Raw genomic sequence first — 16,994 nt, 5'->3', positions numbered from 1 at the left:
GCAGCTCCTCAGGCTGGGCTTCTCCCAGGGCCAGGGATCCCCCGGAGCCGCAGCTCCTCAGGCTGGGCTTCTCCCAGGGCCAGGGATTTCCCAGGGCCGGGGATCCCCAGAGCCGGGTTTCGTTAGGACCGGAGATCCCCGGTGCCCCAAGCGCCGTGCCCACGCTGCTGCCGGAGCGCCTCCAGGGACGGTGAACTCCACCACGTCCCTGGGCTGCCCGTTACAACGCCCGGCGCTTAGGGAGCTGCTTTCATCCACGGCCCTTGTGCGAGAAGGGCTACTTATTGTCACCAGTAGTGACCAACCCCTAAGTGACGATGAATTTGGCTGGCACCTTGACGTCAAGCATCTGCTCGCCCAACTCGGCGGAGCTTTCCCTCCCAGGGGCTGCACAGCCTGAGCCGAGTGCAGCAAGGCAGACGCGTGGAGCTCTGCTGTGTGTTCCCGATGGACAGCATCAGCTTCTTGGGCCAACGCCTGAATGCTTTAACAGAGGCCATGCAAAGTGCAAATCGATGGATAAAGCAGGCAAGGAAGGGTGATGGAGAAGCTTCCTGTGCACACACTGACAGATCTCTAACCTGGAGAGCGCAAACACCAAGGCAGGGGGAGCTTAACCCAGCCCTGGCAGCGCTGAGCCAAGACAAATGTTACCGGTGGAAAACTCTGAACCTGCCAGCTGAGAGCAGCCCCACAGAAGAGGTTCACCTTCAGCTGTAATGGCAGTGCAGGGAAATGAAACAGAGCTACCTGCAGCACTGCCTCCAGCTCCTTCTCCCTGAAGCACAAAGCTCCCAAACCACCAGCGTGAAGGTCTCCTGGCCAGCAGCAGGGCTAGGGAGGTTCTTCTCCCTCTCTGCCCTGCTGAGACCCTGCTGAGCATTGGGTCCAGTTTTGGGCTCCCCAGTTCAGGAGAGGCAGAGACCTGCTGGAGAGAGCCCAGCAGAGAGCCACCAGGGTGAGTGGGGGACTTGAGCATCTCCCCTGTGCAGACCCTGCGAGTCCTGGGGCTGCTTGGTCTGGAGAGGAGAAGGCTGAGAGGGGACCTGAGCAATGTGCACAGACAGCTGAGGGGTGGGGGGCAGTGCCTGAGGCCAATCCCTTCTGGGTGCTCAGCAGCAATAAGCCAAGGAGCAGCAGCTACAAAGTGAAGCAGAGAAGGTTCCAGCTCACCATGAGGAGAAGCTTGTGTGGTGTGAGGGTGCTGGAGGCCTGGAGCAGGCTGCCCAGAGAGGCTGTGGAGTCTCCTCTGGAGACCTTCAAAACCCTCCTAGATGCATTCCTGAGTGAACTACCCTAGGGGCTGCTGCTTGGTGGGGGGGTTGGACTGGCTGAGCTCTGGAGGTCCCTTCCAGCCTCTGAAGCTCTGTGACTCTGTGATGGGCTCAGCCCTTCTCAGTGCCTCCTTTTCCCTCCCTACTCTGGGAGGTGCAGGTCAGCAGAGTGGGAAGAAACCACTGGGCTTTGGAGCACAAACCCAGGCAGGAAGAAGCTGAATTTTACGTGTGGGTTGTTGCCATCTTTCTGAAGCCCTTTTCCCCCTTTGGAAGAAGCCTGCTTTGGGGAAGGTTCCTTACTGGCAGGGCAGGATCCTGCTTCCAACACTGCATCGCTTCTCCCAGAGCCTGCACCCGCAGCTAGCATGGGCAGGGCTGTGTCCTGCCCTGGCAGAATTGCCCAGAGGCCAGAGAAGATCCTGTTTGGAATTGTTTCCAGAGCTGCTAAGAGGAGAAAACCTACGGTTCTGAGACACAGGACAGCCCTGGGCATGCAGGGGGCTGAGTGCTCCTGAGCCCTGGGGTTCACACTGGAGCAGGAGGGCTCAAGGAATGCTTTAAACCTCTTTACACTAAAACCACTGCTGAAAGGCTGCCACAGCTCTGCCAGGCAGCACAAGCATTTATGCAGCTGGAAGGGACCCAACCACCTGCCCAACACAATGCTGCAGACAGGCCAGCTTTGGGCTGAGCTTTGTTTGTCTCCACCACATCCCCCCTGTCACAGACGTTTTTCTCCTCTATACCTTGTCAGAACTTAAGGGCTGGAAGGGCTCTGCTGTGAGGCCAGGCTGAGAGAGTTGGGGGTGTTCAGCCTGGAGAAGAGGAGGCTCCAGGGAGACCTTCTCTTCACGAGGCACTTAGTGCCATGGTCTGGTTGACTGGATAGGGCTGGGTGCTAGGTTGGACTGGATGAGCTTGGAGGTCTCTTGCAACCTGCTTGATTCTGTGATTCTCTCCCCTCCTCTCCCCTCCTCTCCCCTCCTCTCCCCTCCTCTCCCCTCCTCTCCCCTCCTCTCCCCTCCTCTCCCCTCCTCTCCCCTCCTCTCCCCTCCTCTCCCCTCCTCTCCCCTCCTCTCCCCTCCTCTCCCCTCCTCTCCCCTCCTCTCCCCTCCTCTCCCCTCCTCTCCCCTCCTCTCCCCTCCTCTCCCCTCCTCTCCCCTCCTCTCCCCTCCTCTCCCCTCCTCTCCCCTCCTCTCCCCTCCTCTCCCCTCCTCTCCCCTCCCCTCCCCTCCCCTCCCCTCCCCTCCTCTCCTTTGTTCAGAAAGCTGGGGACAGACTTTTGAGCAGGGCCTGTTGTGACAAGCTGAAGAGAAGAAAAGTTCTACACTGAGAGTGGTGAACCCTATCCCAGGTTGCCCAGAGAGGTGAGAGATGCCCCATCCCTGCAACCATCCCAGGTCAGGTTGCTTGGGGCTCTGAGAAACCTGTCCCTGCTGACTGCAGGGGAGGTGGACTGGATGAGCTTTAAAGGTCTCTTCCAACTCAGACAATTCCATGAGTCTATGATTTATTGCAACTTGTGACCATTGAGAGGTAAGGAAGGGGGCAGAGCATGAGGAACAATACCTGACCTTGCCTGGCAGAATCTTGTCTCTGATTTACCCCCTGGTTGCCTCAGAGAAGGGCCATACAAACAGCAGGAGGAAAAGCAAGTGCAGGACTAAACCCACAAACTCTCCTGCTCCCTGCTTCTGCCAGCTGAAGAGGCTGCACCAAGCCCTGCACTGCTTGGGGTAGGCATGGAGCTGAGGCAGAGCAGACAGGGTCTGGACCCCAGGCAAAGCTGCCCAAGACACAGCTCATGCTCCAAGAAGAGAGATCTGTGACAGTTGATGGGCAAAAGCTCTCCAGCTGTGCAGGGGAGTGCAGGTTCTGGGACACCTGGTCCAGGGTTGGGTCCCTTTTGCTTTAGGGATCATAGGTTCATTACACTGGAAAATGCTTTTGAGATCCCTGAGTCCAACCCAGCTACCAGGACATCAAAACTATATCTGGAGCACCACATCTACACCTTTTGAGCACCTCCAGGCATGGGGACTCCAGCACCTCCCTGGGCAGCCTGTTCCAATCCCTGACCACTGTTGAAGCAAAGACATTTTTCCTCATCTCCAACCTAACCCTCCCCTGGCACAGTTTCAGGCCATTTTATCCCCTTCTATCACCTGAGACTAGGGAGAAGAGCCCAACCCCCACCTCACTGCAACCTCCACTCAGGGAGCTGTAGAGAGCAAAGAGGTCTCCTCTCAGCCTCCTCCATGCTAAGCAGCCACAGCTCCATTGCCTTTCCTGAGTGGGGCAGCAAGGCTGGAAAGCAGCCAAGAGAAGAGGGACCTGGGGGTGCTGGTGGATAGTAGCTGAGGATGAGCCAGCAGTGTGCCCAGGTGGCCAAGAGAGCCAATGGCATCCTGGGCTGGCTCAGGAGCAGTGTGGGCAGCAGGACAAGGGAGGTTCTTGTGCCCCTGTGCTCAGCACTGCTCAGGCCACACCTTGAGTGCTGTGTCCAGTTCTGGGCTCCTGAATTCAAGAGAGCTGTTGAGGTGCTGGAAGGTGTTTGGAGAAGGGCAGCAAGGCTGGGGAGGGGCCTGGAGCAGAGCCCTGTGAGGAGAGGCTGAGGGAGCTGGGGGTGTGCAGCCTGCAGCAGAGGAGGCTCAGGGCAGAGCTCATTGCTGCCTGCAGCTGCCTGCAGGGAGGCTGTAGCCAGGTGGGGTTGGGCTCTGCTGCCAGGCAGCCAGCAACAGAACAAGGGGACACAGCCTCAAGCTGTGCCAGGGCAGGTCTAGGCTGGCTGTTGTTAGGAAGTTGTTGTCAGAGAGAGTGATTGGCATTGGAATGGGCTGCCCAGGGAGGTGGTGGAGTCTGTGTGGCTGGAGGTGTTGCAGCCAAGCCTGGCTGGGGCACTTAGTGCCATGGTCTGGTTGGTTGGGCAGGGCTGGGTGCTAGGTTGGGCTGGCTGAGCTTGGAGCTCTCTTCCAATCTGCTTGATTCTATGATTCTAATGGTATGATGCCCTCCAACCCCCTCACCAGCCTTGTTGTTCTTCTCTGGACACCCTCCAGCACCTCAATGTCTTTCTTATACTGTGGTGCACAGAACTGGACCCAGCACTCAAGCTATGGCCTCAGCAGGGCCAAGTATAAGGTCCAGCTCCTTCCTCCAGAGTGCCAGTCCCCTCCTGGCATGTGCTGTAGCATCAGTGTCTGGCAGGGCTGCTGGACTGGGGAGGAGCTCAGCACCTTTTGTCCTGCCCTTCCCTGTTTCACTGCAGTCCTCACTCTGTGTGGCCAGTGAGCCACCGGGGCAAGGTACCCACATGTCACCAGGGACAAAGGACCTGCCCTGTGAGGAAGGGCTGAGAGCTGGGCATGTTCAGCCTGCAGAGGAGAAGGCTGAGGGCAGACCTTACTGCCATGGAGCAGGCCAGGCAGGGTGGCTGCCAGCAGGATGCAGGCTCCCTTTGCACAAGCAGTCCCATGGAGAGGGCAAGGGCAGATGGGGACAAGCTCCTGCTGGGGACAAGCTCCTGCTGGGGCCATTCCCACTGCATTCCAGAAGGAAATGTTTGCCCATGAGCACAGTCAGAGGCTGGAATCATCTGCCAGGGGCAGCAGTGGAGTGCCCTGCACTGGGCAGCTGAGGACTCCTCTTGCCAGGGTGCTGGGGCAGCTCACTGCAGCTCTGCTGTGACCTGTAGGGGTTGGAGCAGATGATCCTTGGGGTCCCTTCCCACCTGCCACTCTGTGAACCTATCAATTGCTCAGCCCCAACTCCTCCACCTGCATACCCAGCTCCAGCCATCACCCCCTGCCCACCAAACCACCACCCCAGCCTTTCCCCAGGGATTCTGCCAACTCCCTTCTGCCCGTCAGCAGAGCACACAACTGCAGAGCTGTGACCTCATGCAGCCTCCCAGGCAGCAGGACAGGCTGGAAGGCAAGTGTGAGTCCCAGGAGGCTTTTGCCTGCCCTTGATGCTGAGCTGGCATTCTGGATCCTGCAAGGACAGGCCTGGAGACATCTCCTTTTCCAGGATCACCTCCACAGAGTTCTGCCTGCTTCACTGGCAGGTGCTGGAGCAGCAGCACAGCAGGCAGCAAATGCAGTGTGTTAGTGTAAACCCAGGTGAGCTCTGAAGATCCCACTGCTAACACAGCCTACCCCTGGTGCTCCACGAGCAGAAGGCATCTTCACAGCTTCACAGAATGAGAAGGGACCTTAAAGCTTATCCAGTGCCAAGCCCCTGCCATGGGCAGGGACACCTCCCACCAGCACAGGCTGCTCAAGGCCTCATCCAGCCTGGACTTCAACACTTCCAGGGAGGGAGCAGCAACAGCCTCCCTGGGCAACCTGTGCCAGTCTCTCCCCACCCTCACTCTCAACAATCTCTTCCTCCTCTCCACTCTCACTCTCCTCTCTCCCAGCTCAAAGCCATTGTCCCTTGTCCTGCCACTCCCAGCCCTTCTCCACAGTCCCTCCCCAGCTCTCTTGCAGCACCTTCAGGCTCTGGAAGGCTGCTCTGAGGTCTCCCTGCAGCCTTCTCTTCTCCAGGCTGAACAGCCCCAACTCTCCCAGCTTGTCCCCACAGGGGAACTTCTCCAGCCCTCTAATTGTCTGTGTCCTCCTCTGAACCCACTCCAGATCAAAGAATCATAGAATGGTCTAGGTTAGATGGTTCACAGGATGTGAGGAGTTGGAAGGGACCCAAAGAGCTCATCCAGTCCAAGCCCCTGCCAGAGCAGGACAATCCTATCTGACACAGATCACACAGGAACACATCCAGACAGGCCTGGGAAGGCTCCACACAAGGAGACTCCACAACCTCTCTGGGCAGCCTGTGCCAGGCTCTGGGACCCTTCCAGGCAAGAAGTTCCCCCTTGTGCTGAGCTGGAACCTCCTGTGCTGCAGCTTCCATCCATTGCTGCTTGCCCTGTCCCAGGGAGCAGTGAGCAGAGCCTGTCCCCCCCTCCTGACCTCCAGTCCTCAGATACTTAGAGACACTGATCAAATCCCCTCTCAGTCTTCTCCAGCCTAAGCAGCCCCAGGGCCCTCAGCCTCTCCTCATCAGCCATGCCTTCCTGTCCCCTCAGCATCCCACAGCCCTCCACTGGACCCCCTCCAGCAGATCCCTGTCCCTCTGCAACTGAGGAACCCAGAACTGAACACAATACTCAAGATGAGGTCTCAGCAGGGCAGAGCAGAGGGGCAGGAGAACCTCCCTTGATCTGCTGGACACATCCTCCTAATGCAGCCCAGGACCCCATTGGCCTTCTTGGCCACCAGGGCACATTGCTGTGCCATGGGGAACTTGTTAGCCACCCGCACCCCAGGATCCTCTCCCCAGGGCTGCTCTCCAGCAGTCACCTCCCAGCCTGTCCTGCTGCAGTTTATTCTCTCTCCCCAGGTGCAGGACTCTGCACTTGGCCTTGTTGAACCTCATCTGGTTCCTCTGTGCCCAGCTCTGTGCCCAGGGCTCTCTGGATGGCAGCACAGCCTGCAGCTGTCTCAACCAAGCCTCCCAGCTTGGTGTCAGCAGCAAACCTGCTGAGCAGACTCTGTCTGTCTGTCTGTGCCCTCATCAATGGCATTGATGAAGATGCTGACCAGGACTGTCCCCAGCACTGATCCCTGGGGCACACCACTGGTCACAGCTCTCCAGCTGCACCTGGCACCGTTGACCACCACCCTCTGAACTCTCTCTTGCAACCAGTTCCTAACCCACACTTCTCTGGGGGGACCTCTGAGGGCCACCCAGTCCAACCCCCCTGCCCTGTCCCAGCTTCACCCCATTGCTGAGAGGCAGCAGAGGAGGCTCAGGCCAGGCCATGAGCTGCAGTTTCACCCAACCAGCTCAGCCATTGCCCTGCATCCAAACAGCCTCCAGCTGCAGGTGCTGCAGAGCTGCAGAGCCTCCTGCTGGCACAGGACACCTCTTTGCATGTGTATTAGAAACCAGCAGGGCCACAGCTGCTCTGCTTCTCCCACTCGGGTTAGGATGGGACTCATTTGGAGGTTTTAGTTTTCCTCTTTACAGAGAGAAGCTCCAGCACCTTCAGCCCCTGGTGCATCCAACACAGCAGAGACAGTTCCCTGCCACAGACCTCTTCCTACAAAGGACTCAGGCAGATTCTGGCAAATAACCCAGACCCCATCCAGCAAATTACTAAAACCAGTTCAAACCAAATAAAAATGGTGGGGTTTGTTTGTTTCCCCTCCCTTCATTCCTGCTTTTCAGCTCTGCTCCCCACAGGAGGGCTCCAACCAGGATCTCTCCCTCTGCAAGTCCCCTGGAAGACAAACTCTCAGGGTTACTGAGAAAACTGAAGAGCCTCTGGCAAGAAAATGTCAATCAAAGAGCATCACAGAACCATAGAACCAACCAGGTTGGGCTTCTCCAAGCTCATCCAGCCCAACCTAGCACCCAGCCCTATCCAGCCAACCAGACCATGGCACTAAGTGCCCCAGCCAGGCTTGGCTTCAACACCTCCAGCCACAGTGACTTCACCACCTCCCTGGGCAGCCCATTCCAATGCCAATCACTCTCTCTGACAACAACTTCCTAACAACATCCAGCCTAGACCTGCCCTGGCACAGCTTGAGGCTGTGTCCCCTTGTTCTGTTGCTGGCTGCCTGGCAGCAGAGCCCAACCCCACCTGGCTACAGCCTCCCTGCAGGCAGCTGCAGGCAGCAATGAGCTCTGCCCTGAGCCTCCTCTTCTCTGCAGAGCAGGGAAAGATACCTCGTGGAGCATTTGACTGAGGCTCACACACCTCAGCCTCTTGGAGTGACTTAGACTCTGCTTCCCTCTGGAAAATGGACATAAATTAAGATTCATGAGTTGTTTTTCCCCAGGATTCTGTGTCAGGGCTGAGGCAAAGTGCAAGCCTCCTGCTGCTGCTGCTGCTGCTGCTGCTCCCAGGGCTTTTAGCAATCCCTCAGAGTCAGCTAAAGCATTCTGACTGCTGGGCTCATTTCACTTCTGACAGCACTTTCCACAGCCTGACAGCACACACCCACACAGCACCCCCGGCATGGGCTGCCCCAAGAGACAGCCCAGCCTGGGCTGCCAACACAGCCAGGCTGCCCCAGGGGCTGTGCTGCCACCCCCACTCCCCCAGCTGCATCCCTGGGCAGTGAGACAGGGCTGGCAGGCGTCACAACCTGGAGGAGCATCTCAAGCACCAGGGCTGAAACACAGGCACCCCACCCCCCCCAGAGGCCAAACAGGTCACTGTGCCCCAGCTGAGCCTAGGGGCCAGGCTCAGAGGTGTCCCCAGGGCTCAGTGCTGCTTCTCTTTCGCAGCTTTATCAGTGCCCAGGAAAAGGGACAGTTTGCAGATGACACTAAATGGGATGGCAGCGTTGATCTGCTGTGTAACCCTCCTGGGGGGTGGTCTTGAACCTGACTCCAGGTCCTCCTGACTCCTCCCAGAGGGTGGTCTTGAACCTGACCCCAGGTGTAGTGGTCAGCCCACTCCCAACTCCTGCCAAGCCCCCTAGAACCACAAAGGAGCTGCCTGTTTGCTTCCCTCTCTCGCCCTGCCTGCCTGGCAGCAGCACCCTGCTTGCTGTGCTCCTGTCTCACCACATGAGCAGCCTTCCACGGGGTGCACAACTCCTCATCCCACCCCCATCCCTTGCCATCGAGCTGCTTCTATCTATCTATCTATCTATCTATCTATCTATCTATCTATCTATCTATCTATCTATCTATCTATCTATCTTGTGTCTTGTCTTCCTTTCCTATAGAGTCACAGAATCAGTCAGAGTTGGAAGGGACCACAGGGAGCAGCCAGTTCCAACCCCCCTGCCATGCCCAGGGACACCCTACCCTAGAGCAGGCTGCACACAGCCTCAGCCAGCCTGGCCTCAAACACCTCCAGCCATGGGGCCTCAACCCCCTCCCTGGGCAACCCATCCCAGCCTCTCACCACTCTCCTGCTCAACAACTTCTTCCTAACACCCAGAACGACTCTCCCCATGTCCAGCTTTGCTCCATCCCCCCCAGTGCTGTCACTCCCTGACAGCCTGCAAAGCCCCTCCCCAGCTTTCTGATGCGGATGGGCTGGTGCAGGGGGGGAGCTGCTCCTGACACCCCTCAGTCTGTGCTGCCACTCAGTGAGGCCTGGGGCAGGCTGAGTACTGGCAAAGAGGAACCCTCCTGGAGTTGAAGCAGGGCAAGTGCAGGGTCCTGCAAGCTGGGGAGAGCAGCCTGAAGGAGCATTACAGCCTGGGGACTGACCTGCTGGAGGGCAGCTGAGGGGAACAGGACATTTCACACACACAGTATCACACAGTATTATCAGGGTTGGAAGAGACCTCACAGCTCATCAAGTCCAACCCTTTAGCACAGAGCTCAAGGCCAGACCATGGCACCAAGTGCCACGTCCAGTCCTGCCTTGAACAGCTCCAGGGACGGCGACTCCACCACCTCCCCGGGCAGCCCATTCCAGTGTCCAATGACTCTCTCAGGGAAGAACTTTCTCCTCACCTCCAGCCTAAATCTCCCCTGGCACAGCCTGAGGCTGTGTCCTCTCGTTCTGGTGCTGGCCACCTGAGAGAAGAGAGCAACCTCCTCCTGGCCACAACCTCCCCTCAGGTAGTTGCAGACAGCAATAAGGTCTGCCCTGAGCCTCCTCTTCTCCAGGCTAACCAATCCCAGCTCCCTCAGCCTCTCCTCGTAGGGCTGTGCTCAAGGCCTCTCCCCAGCCTCGTTGCCCTTCTCTGGACACGCTCAAGCATCTCAATGTCCCTCCTAAACTGGGGGGCCCAGAACTGAACACAGCACTCAAGGTGAGGTCTAAGCAGTGCAGAGTACAGGGGCAGAATGACCTCCCTGCTCCTGCTGGCCACACCATTCCTGAGGCAGGCCAGGATGCCACTGGCTCTCTTGGCCACCTGGGCACACTGCTGGCTCATGTTCAGGTGGGTATCAATCAGCACCCCCAGATCCCTCTCTGTTTGGCTGCTCTCCAGCCACTCCGACCCCAGCAACTTCTCCACCTCAAATAGCTTTTATTTATTGTTGAAGGTTTTAACTTCCACCTTGAAGCAAGAGTGGATTTGGGTGTGGTGTTCTGCCCCCTGCCTCTCTACACTTAATTCCTTTCTTTCCCAAAGAGGGAGGGCATCCTATTGGTGTACTGCTTCTGTTAGCTGCACTTTGAGTCTCTGGGGAACTGAAACTAGAAGCAGGACATGCTGGAAGGGAACAGAAGGAAGGGGCCTGGACAGGCTGGATCAATGGGCCAAGGTCAGGTGCATCAGAAAGCCAAATGCTCTGTCCTGCACTTGGGTCACAGCCCCATCAATGGTCCAGGATGGGGGCAGAGTGGCTGGAAATTGCCCTTCAGAAAAGGCCCTGGAGGTGCTGGTTGGCAGCAGCTGAAGAGGAGCCAGGGTGTGCCCAGGTGGCCAAGGAGGGCAGCAGCAGCCTGGCCTGGATCAGCAATGGTGTAGCCAGCAGGCACTGCCACATCTCAAATCCTGGGTTCAGCTTTGGGTCCTCACTCCAAGAAGGACACTGAGGGGCTGGAGCAGGGCCAGGGAGGGGCAGTGAAGCTGGTCAAGGGTCTGGAGAGGAGCAGCTGAGGGAGCTGGGGGTGGTTACTGTGAAGGAGCCCAAGGGGAGACCTCATTGCTGTCTACAGCTCCCTGAAAGCAGGCTGCAGTGAGGTGGGGTTGGGCTCTGCTCCCTGGGATTAACTGATAGGAGAGGACATCACCTGAAATGATGCCAGGAGAGCCTTAGGTTGGAGATGAGGAAAAATGTCTTCACTGCCAGAGTGGTCAGGGATTGGCACAGGCTGCCCAGTGAGGCAGTGGAGTCCACATCCCTGGAGGCACTGAAGAAACCTGTGGCCATGGCACTTGGGGACAGGGTTTAGTGGCCATGGTGGTGCTGGGCTGAGGGTGGGATTCAAATCTTAAAGGCCTTTTCCACCCAAACCAATTCTGACTCCTCATGTCAGAGGCATTTTCAAGGCCCTGAGTTTTGCCATAAAAGCTCCTCCTGAGCAGGGCCAAAGCTTTGGTCTTCCCTCACTGCACTTTTCAACAGCTGTACTCACATCCTGTCCCCCTGGCAGGGACACCTCTTACTGGCAGGATGGTCTGGAGCAAGCACCCTGCCTCTCCCTCAGGAAGGTGCTGCTGCTGAGGAAAGCTCCTTCTGCCCATGAGCAGCAGCAGGTCGAGGTGGCACTGCTGCAGGGCACAGTCACCAGCAGGAGCAGTCAGAAGAGCCACTGCTAAACATGGCTTTGGCCTCAGGCTGCCTTTAGGATCCATTTCTGGAGAAGCAGCAGCACAGGATGGACAGAAAGGCTGTGCAGAGGAAATCAGACACCAAAAATGCTGCATTTTCTCTCTGAGAATAGCCCAGGACCTGGAAGCTCTGATGCAGAGAGGGGCTGGAGGGCTTCCTTTCCCTGCTCCCTCAGTAGCAGCACTCAAAGAAACAGGAGACCCAAGAAACAAACTGTCCCCTTCACAGCTCTCTGGAGCACAGGACCAGGTTCCACCCACAATCAGCAGACTTGCTCCTCGATGAGAGCAAAGCACAGCAGAGAGCCCAGATGTGCACTGCTGGCCACCAGGAGACAACCCAGCAGCTCCATGAGCAGCAAAGAATCCCATGGGCTCTGCAGGGGCAAACCCCAATGCCACCAAGGCCAGAGACAAGGCCAAGGTGCACTCTTCAAGCTGGCTCCTGTGCTCTCTGGGAATGCTGACAGGAGCCACACCTTGGCTGCAAACAGGGACTAGCTGGAGCCTTCCCACCCAAGCACAGGGCTGAGGCAGGCAGCCAGCAGCTATGCCCGAGCCTCAGTGTGTCCATGCCCTGTCTCAGGACAAGCTGCCCTGGAGAAGGGCAACATCAGCTGCTGGGAGCTGCTCACCTGCTCCTGGTGAGAGCAGGGCTCACCTGAAGCTTTACACAGCCCTCGGGTCAGAGGAGCTTGCTCAGTGCTGGCCTGAGGCAATTCCACTTCACCTCAGACTGGTCTGGGTTGGAAGGGACCTTTAAAGGTCCTCTAGTGCAATGCTCCTGCAGTCAGGCAGGGACATGTGTGATTAGTGCAAGCTGCTCAGAGCCCCAGCCTGACCTGGGATGGCTCTGGGAAACCTGGGACAGGCTCTCACCACACACACGAGAGATCTTCCTTTTATCTCATCTGTATCCTCTCTCCTAGTTCGAGCCATCGCCCCTTGGCCTGTCACTACAGGCCCTGCTCAGAAATCTGTCCCCAGCTTTCTGATCAGCCCTTGAAGCACTGCAAGGCCACCAGAAGGTCTCCCTGCAGTGTTCTCCAGGCTGAACACCCTCAGCTCTCAGCCTGACCTCACAGCAGAGCCCTTCCAGCCCTGCCAGCATTGCTGTGGCCTCTGGCCCTGCTCCAGCAGGTCCCTGTCTGTGCTGAGCACTCCAGAGCTGCCCCAGCACTGCATGGGGGGGTCTCAGCAGAAGGCCAGAATGCCCTCCCTGCCCCTGCTGCCATGATTCAGCCCAGGACAGGGCTAGCTCTGGACTATCCTCACCCAGGCTCTAAACTCAGTGTTGCTGCAAGCAATGATTTCAGGGCAGCAAATGCCAAGTGAGCTTCAAAGTTTAAAATGCCATCACCTTGGCTGCTGCAGAGGGCAGGGTGGTCCCCAGCCTATTCATGCAGCAAGAAAGCAGGACAAATGAAACCAGTAACACATCTGCAGACAGCTGGGTCTTTTATTAAGTATTTAAGGTGCTACAAAATACTTGAGGAACCTTCACAGTGCAACTTCATGTCTGCAGTCTTAGCTCTGTGGAAAGAAGCAAAGAAAGCTCATTAGTGGAGAGCCTTTTAGTGCAACAGCCTAAGACAGCAGGTTCAGAGGTGGACACTTACAGCTGGGCACTCAATTGCACCGTTATTGATGTCATCAATGATGTCATGTGGGTGCCTGCCATCGACGCTGCAGCCCACAGACTGGGCTGTTCCCAGAATCTCCTTGATTGTCCCTGGAAGAGAGTTTGTCCCAGATTTACCACAGAGAAGGCTCTGAAGAGCACACCAAGAACTCCTGAGACCCCTCAGCTATCTCTTCACTCCCTCTAGGGTTTGCAGGCTGCAGCCACAGGCCTCAACAAGGGACAGGCAGCCACATACAGAATTGGAGAAGGCTGGAAGGGAACTCTGGAGATCATCCAGCCCAACTCCCTGCTCAAGCAGGGCACCCACAGCAGCTTGCCCAGGATGGGCTGAGAGCTCTGCAGAGAAGACTCCACAACCTCTCTGGGCAGCCTGCTCCAGGCCTCCAGCAGCCTCACACCAAACAACTTTCTCCTCATATTGAGGTGGGACCTCCTGGGATCCAGTTTGTGCTCATTGCCTCTTTTCCTGTCACTGGGCACCACTAACCAGAGCCTGGCCCTAGCCTCTTGGCCCCTACCCTTTCACTGAGCATTACCCAGATCCCCTCTGAGGCTCTCTTTCTCAAGGCTCAACACCCTTGAAGGCTCTCAGCCTTTCCTCCTCACAGAGCTGCTCCAGGCCCCTCAGCATCTTTGTAGCCTCTGCCTGACTCTCTCCAGCAGTTCCCTGTCACTTGAACTGGGGAGCCCAGAACTGAACCCTGTAATCCCAGTGTGGCTTCTCTAGGGCAGAGTGAAAGAGGAGACCCTCCCTTGACTTGCTGGTGACACTCAGTGCCCTCCCAGAGCAGCAAGGAGGGCTCCAGGGAGGCCCAAGGCACTTACCAGAGAGCTCTCGAGCCAAGGACCTGTGCCGCATCTGCCGCGCGATGTTGACGATCTCGTCGAAGCTGACACTGCCACTGTGCTTAACTGCCAAAGGGACAGCCCCAGTCAGACAGGCCCACGCCAGCACTTCAGCTCCTGCTCCCTCACACAAGCACCACTCCCAGCACCCAGCTCCCATGGAAACCAGGCAGTGCAGAGCTGCTGCTAAGCTGCCATCAGCACACGGCCAGGCTTTGGCGTGGCCACTCATGAGAGAGCAACCCTGAGCTGGCATCTGCTGTCAGCTCACCTCTGGGCTGTGTCAGCCACTGCACTACAGGACAGGCACACTGCTGGGTGGGTCCTCAACCCCATCTTCTAAGGAGCTGAACTGTTGTGGTTTGGTAGCTGTGGTTTCTGCTCTGGCACTTAGGCAGTGACAGCTGCCTAAGACAATGCCCCACACTCTGGTCTGCCAGTTCAGCCTGAACCATTACAGCCCAAGCACATCAGAGCTGAAGCCAGGAGGTGTTTATAGCATAGGTTGGAAAGGACCTTGAAGATCACCTGGTTCAACCCCCCTGCTGTGGGCAGACACCTCCCACTAACCCAGGTTGCTCAAGGCCTCATCCAGCCAGGTCCTGAACACCTTCAGGGAGGTTGTGGAGCACAGAAGCACCCAATGTGATCAAAGATCACATTGGGTGCTTCTGTGCTCCACAACCTCCCTGGGCAACCTGTGCCCATTCTCCACCATCTCCCCACCCTATCACCACAAGCCCTTGTAAAAAGTCACTTACTGTTCTTCTGCTTCTTCCTGTCACGAGGAGGCTCCTTCAGAGCTTTGATAATCAGAGCAGAGGCAGAAGGAACAACCTCTATCTAAACAAGAAGAGATGAAGTGGGTTTTTATTTCCCTCCTCCTCTCTAATCAGCGTTTTGCAGCCAGTGGCAATGCCTAACTCGGCAGCTGGTGCCTGCAGAACCAGAGCCCCACTAGGACTGTGCTTAGTTTAGTTTCACAGGAGACGTTTTGAGGCACAAGTTTGTCCCCAGCCTTTCGGCACAGGCCTCCCCACTGGCAGGAGAGGTCTGCTTCCTTGACTGGGGCTTCCTCTCAGCTCACCACTGGAACGTACCAGCCACAGGGTTCAGGACAGGCACAGTGGCAGGTGGCTGAGGGGTTACCCAAGCTGCTTTTATCTACTTTTATGCTGCTTGAAATATTGTTTTCTTGGTCAAACATTCTGTAGGAAGAGTGAATTATCCACAGCAGTTTAAAAAACAACAAGCAATGACTGCACATGAGGTCTCCTCCCATCACTCATTGGCTGGTGGAAGCCTTCAGCCTGGCAAGATCCAGGCTCCATCAACACGCAGCTGCTGCCCCCGGCACAGACCCCGCCCCAGGCTCACACAGACGCTCACAGCGGGGTTTAAGGTCTCCCGCAGCAGACCCCCACACGCTGGCCGTGTGGAACTCATTTTATCCACCTCGGAAGGATGAAGGGCTGAGTGGACCCTGCCGGGGCTGAGGCTCGTGGGCGGAACAAGCGGCAGGCGCTTGCGGCGCGGAGCCTTCCCCTGTGGCGTTCGGTACCTGCGCTTGCCTGTTCTGGATGGTGAGCTTCACCGTGATCCGCAGCCCCTTCCAGTCGCCGGTGGCCTTGGCGATGTCGTCACCCACCTTCTTGGGGGACTGCGGACAAAGGCGGGAGCGTCACACCCCCGTGGCGTAAAGCAGCGGACCCCCGAGGCCCTGCCGCGACAGCCTCTCTCGCTTCCTTGCGGCACCGCTAAACCCCTTCCCGCAGGCCGCCCCGCACCGGGCGCACACCCCAGGCCTGCCTCATCCCGCGCTGCCGCCTCCCGCCCCCGCGGCCGTGCCCCCTTGGCCCATCCCGCACCGCGCCCCTGGAGCGGGCACAGCGCCGCCGCCCTCCGCCCCAGCACCACGAGGCCTCCCGCCGCCTCCGCTCGCCCGCCCCGCCCGGCGCCGCGGTACGTACCAGCCCGAGGGGACCGATCTTCGGGGCCAGAGCGGAGGTGGCGCCGACTTCCCCCCCGGTGCATCGCAGGTACACTGCGGACACAGCAACGAGCGCGCGTCAGCCGCGGCCCGCCGGGCCCCGACCGCCATCGCGGCCCGGACTCGGTCCTTCCATCGTCCCCACTCCCTTGCCCGCTCCCGCCGCGGCACGGCACGTACCGACTTTAACCTCGTTGGGGTCGAACTTGGGCGGCATGGCGGCAGCGGGCGCGGATGGCGGCGGATAGCACCGAGCCGCGGCCTAGGAGGGGGCGCAGAAGGACCGAGAGCTGCGCGCGGGCACCGGATATAGCCGCCGGGATCTCGCGAGAGGGCGGAGCCGCCCGGGCCCCGCCTCCCGCGCCGCGTGCCCGGAGCGGAGCGGCCTCCCCGCCCCGGGGCGCTGTGCGGAGCTCTATGGTCGAGCCAGGCGCTCTAGCCCGCCGTCTCGCTGTCCCCGGAGGTGGGGCTGTGCCCCCTGGCGGAGGCGGACGGGGAGGTGTCGCGTCATGGCGGCGGGGAGCGGTGAGCGAGACCGGGTCGGGTCGGGCTGAGCGGGGTGGGGAGGATCGACCCCCGCGGCCTCGGCAGCATGTGCGGGGCTCGTCCTCAGTGCGGGACGCGGGTTCGGGTTCGCGACAGATCGGTGGCGACCCCCTCCCGTCCCGAGGATCTGGGGCTGGGTGTGCTCTGCTGCTGCCTTGCATCGCCCTCGCTCCTCCGAGTAGCCCGGGCACGGTGCGGCGCTGCTGCTGCCTGCCGGAGCCCGGGCACGGTGCGGGCGCTGCTGCTGCCTGCCGGAGCCCGGGCACGGTGCGGGCGCTGCTGCTGCCTGCCGGAGCCCGGGCACGGTGCGGGGGCTTCTGCTGCCTGCCGGAGCCCGGGCACGGTGCGGGCGTTGCTGCTGCCTGCCGGAGCCCGGGCACGGTGCAGACGGTTCGGCTGCTTCCCTGGAGGCGCCCCGGGGTCGGGAG

At 58.7% G+C, this 16,994-nt stretch overlaps 2 protein-coding genes and 1 non-coding gene across 6 annotated transcripts in view; 1 reads left to right on the top strand and 2 right to left on the bottom strand.

Annotated features, from left to right (window-relative positions):
- Window positions 1-12,980: 12,980 nt before the first annotated feature.
- RPL12 (ribosomal protein L12) lies at window positions 12,981-16,318 on the bottom strand. The gene is made up of 7 exons (XM_064170876.1): window positions 16,201-16,318; window positions 16,001-16,074; window positions 15,592-15,690; window positions 14,792-14,873; window positions 14,010-14,096; window positions 13,159-13,271; window positions 12,981-13,072 (listed from the first exon to the last, which is right to left on the bottom strand). The coding sequence occupies exons 1-7, from the start codon at window positions 16,235-16,237 to the stop codon at window positions 13,067-13,069; spliced, it is 498 nt and encodes a 165-aa protein (XP_064026946.1). The 5' UTR covers window positions 16,238-16,318; the 3' UTR covers window positions 12,981-13,066.
- Window positions 15,036-15,164, bottom strand: LOC135190359 (small nucleolar RNA SNORA65). The gene has a single exon (XR_010308495.1). It is a non-coding gene; the product is annotated as a small nucleolar RNA SNORA65 (small nucleolar RNA).
- Window positions 16,319-16,434: 116 nt separating the features above from the next.
- LRSAM1 (leucine rich repeat and sterile alpha motif containing 1) overlaps window positions 16,435-16,994 on the top strand; it is a 37,052-nt gene continuing 36,492 nt past the window's right edge. For 2 of the 4 annotated variants that reach the window (XM_064170873.1, XM_064170871.1), the window contains exon 1: window positions 16,438-16,545. The gene's annotated coding sequence lies outside the window, so the exon portion shown is untranslated. Of the gene's footprint in view, window positions 16,546-16,994 lie in introns of all 4 variants that reach the window. The other 2 variants (XM_064170875.1, XM_064170874.1) reach the window with 2 other exon arrangements.

The sequence above is a fragment of the Pogoniulus pusillus genome, chromosome 35 (genome assembly GCF_015220805.1).
Source record: "Pogoniulus pusillus isolate bPogPus1 chromosome 35, bPogPus1.pri, whole genome shotgun sequence".
NCBI classification, from domain to species: Eukaryota; Metazoa; Chordata; class Aves; order Piciformes; family Lybiidae; genus Pogoniulus; species Pogoniulus pusillus.
The sequence above is the reverse complement of the archived record's forward strand: the minus strand, read 5'-3'. Positions and strand labels throughout refer to the sequence as shown.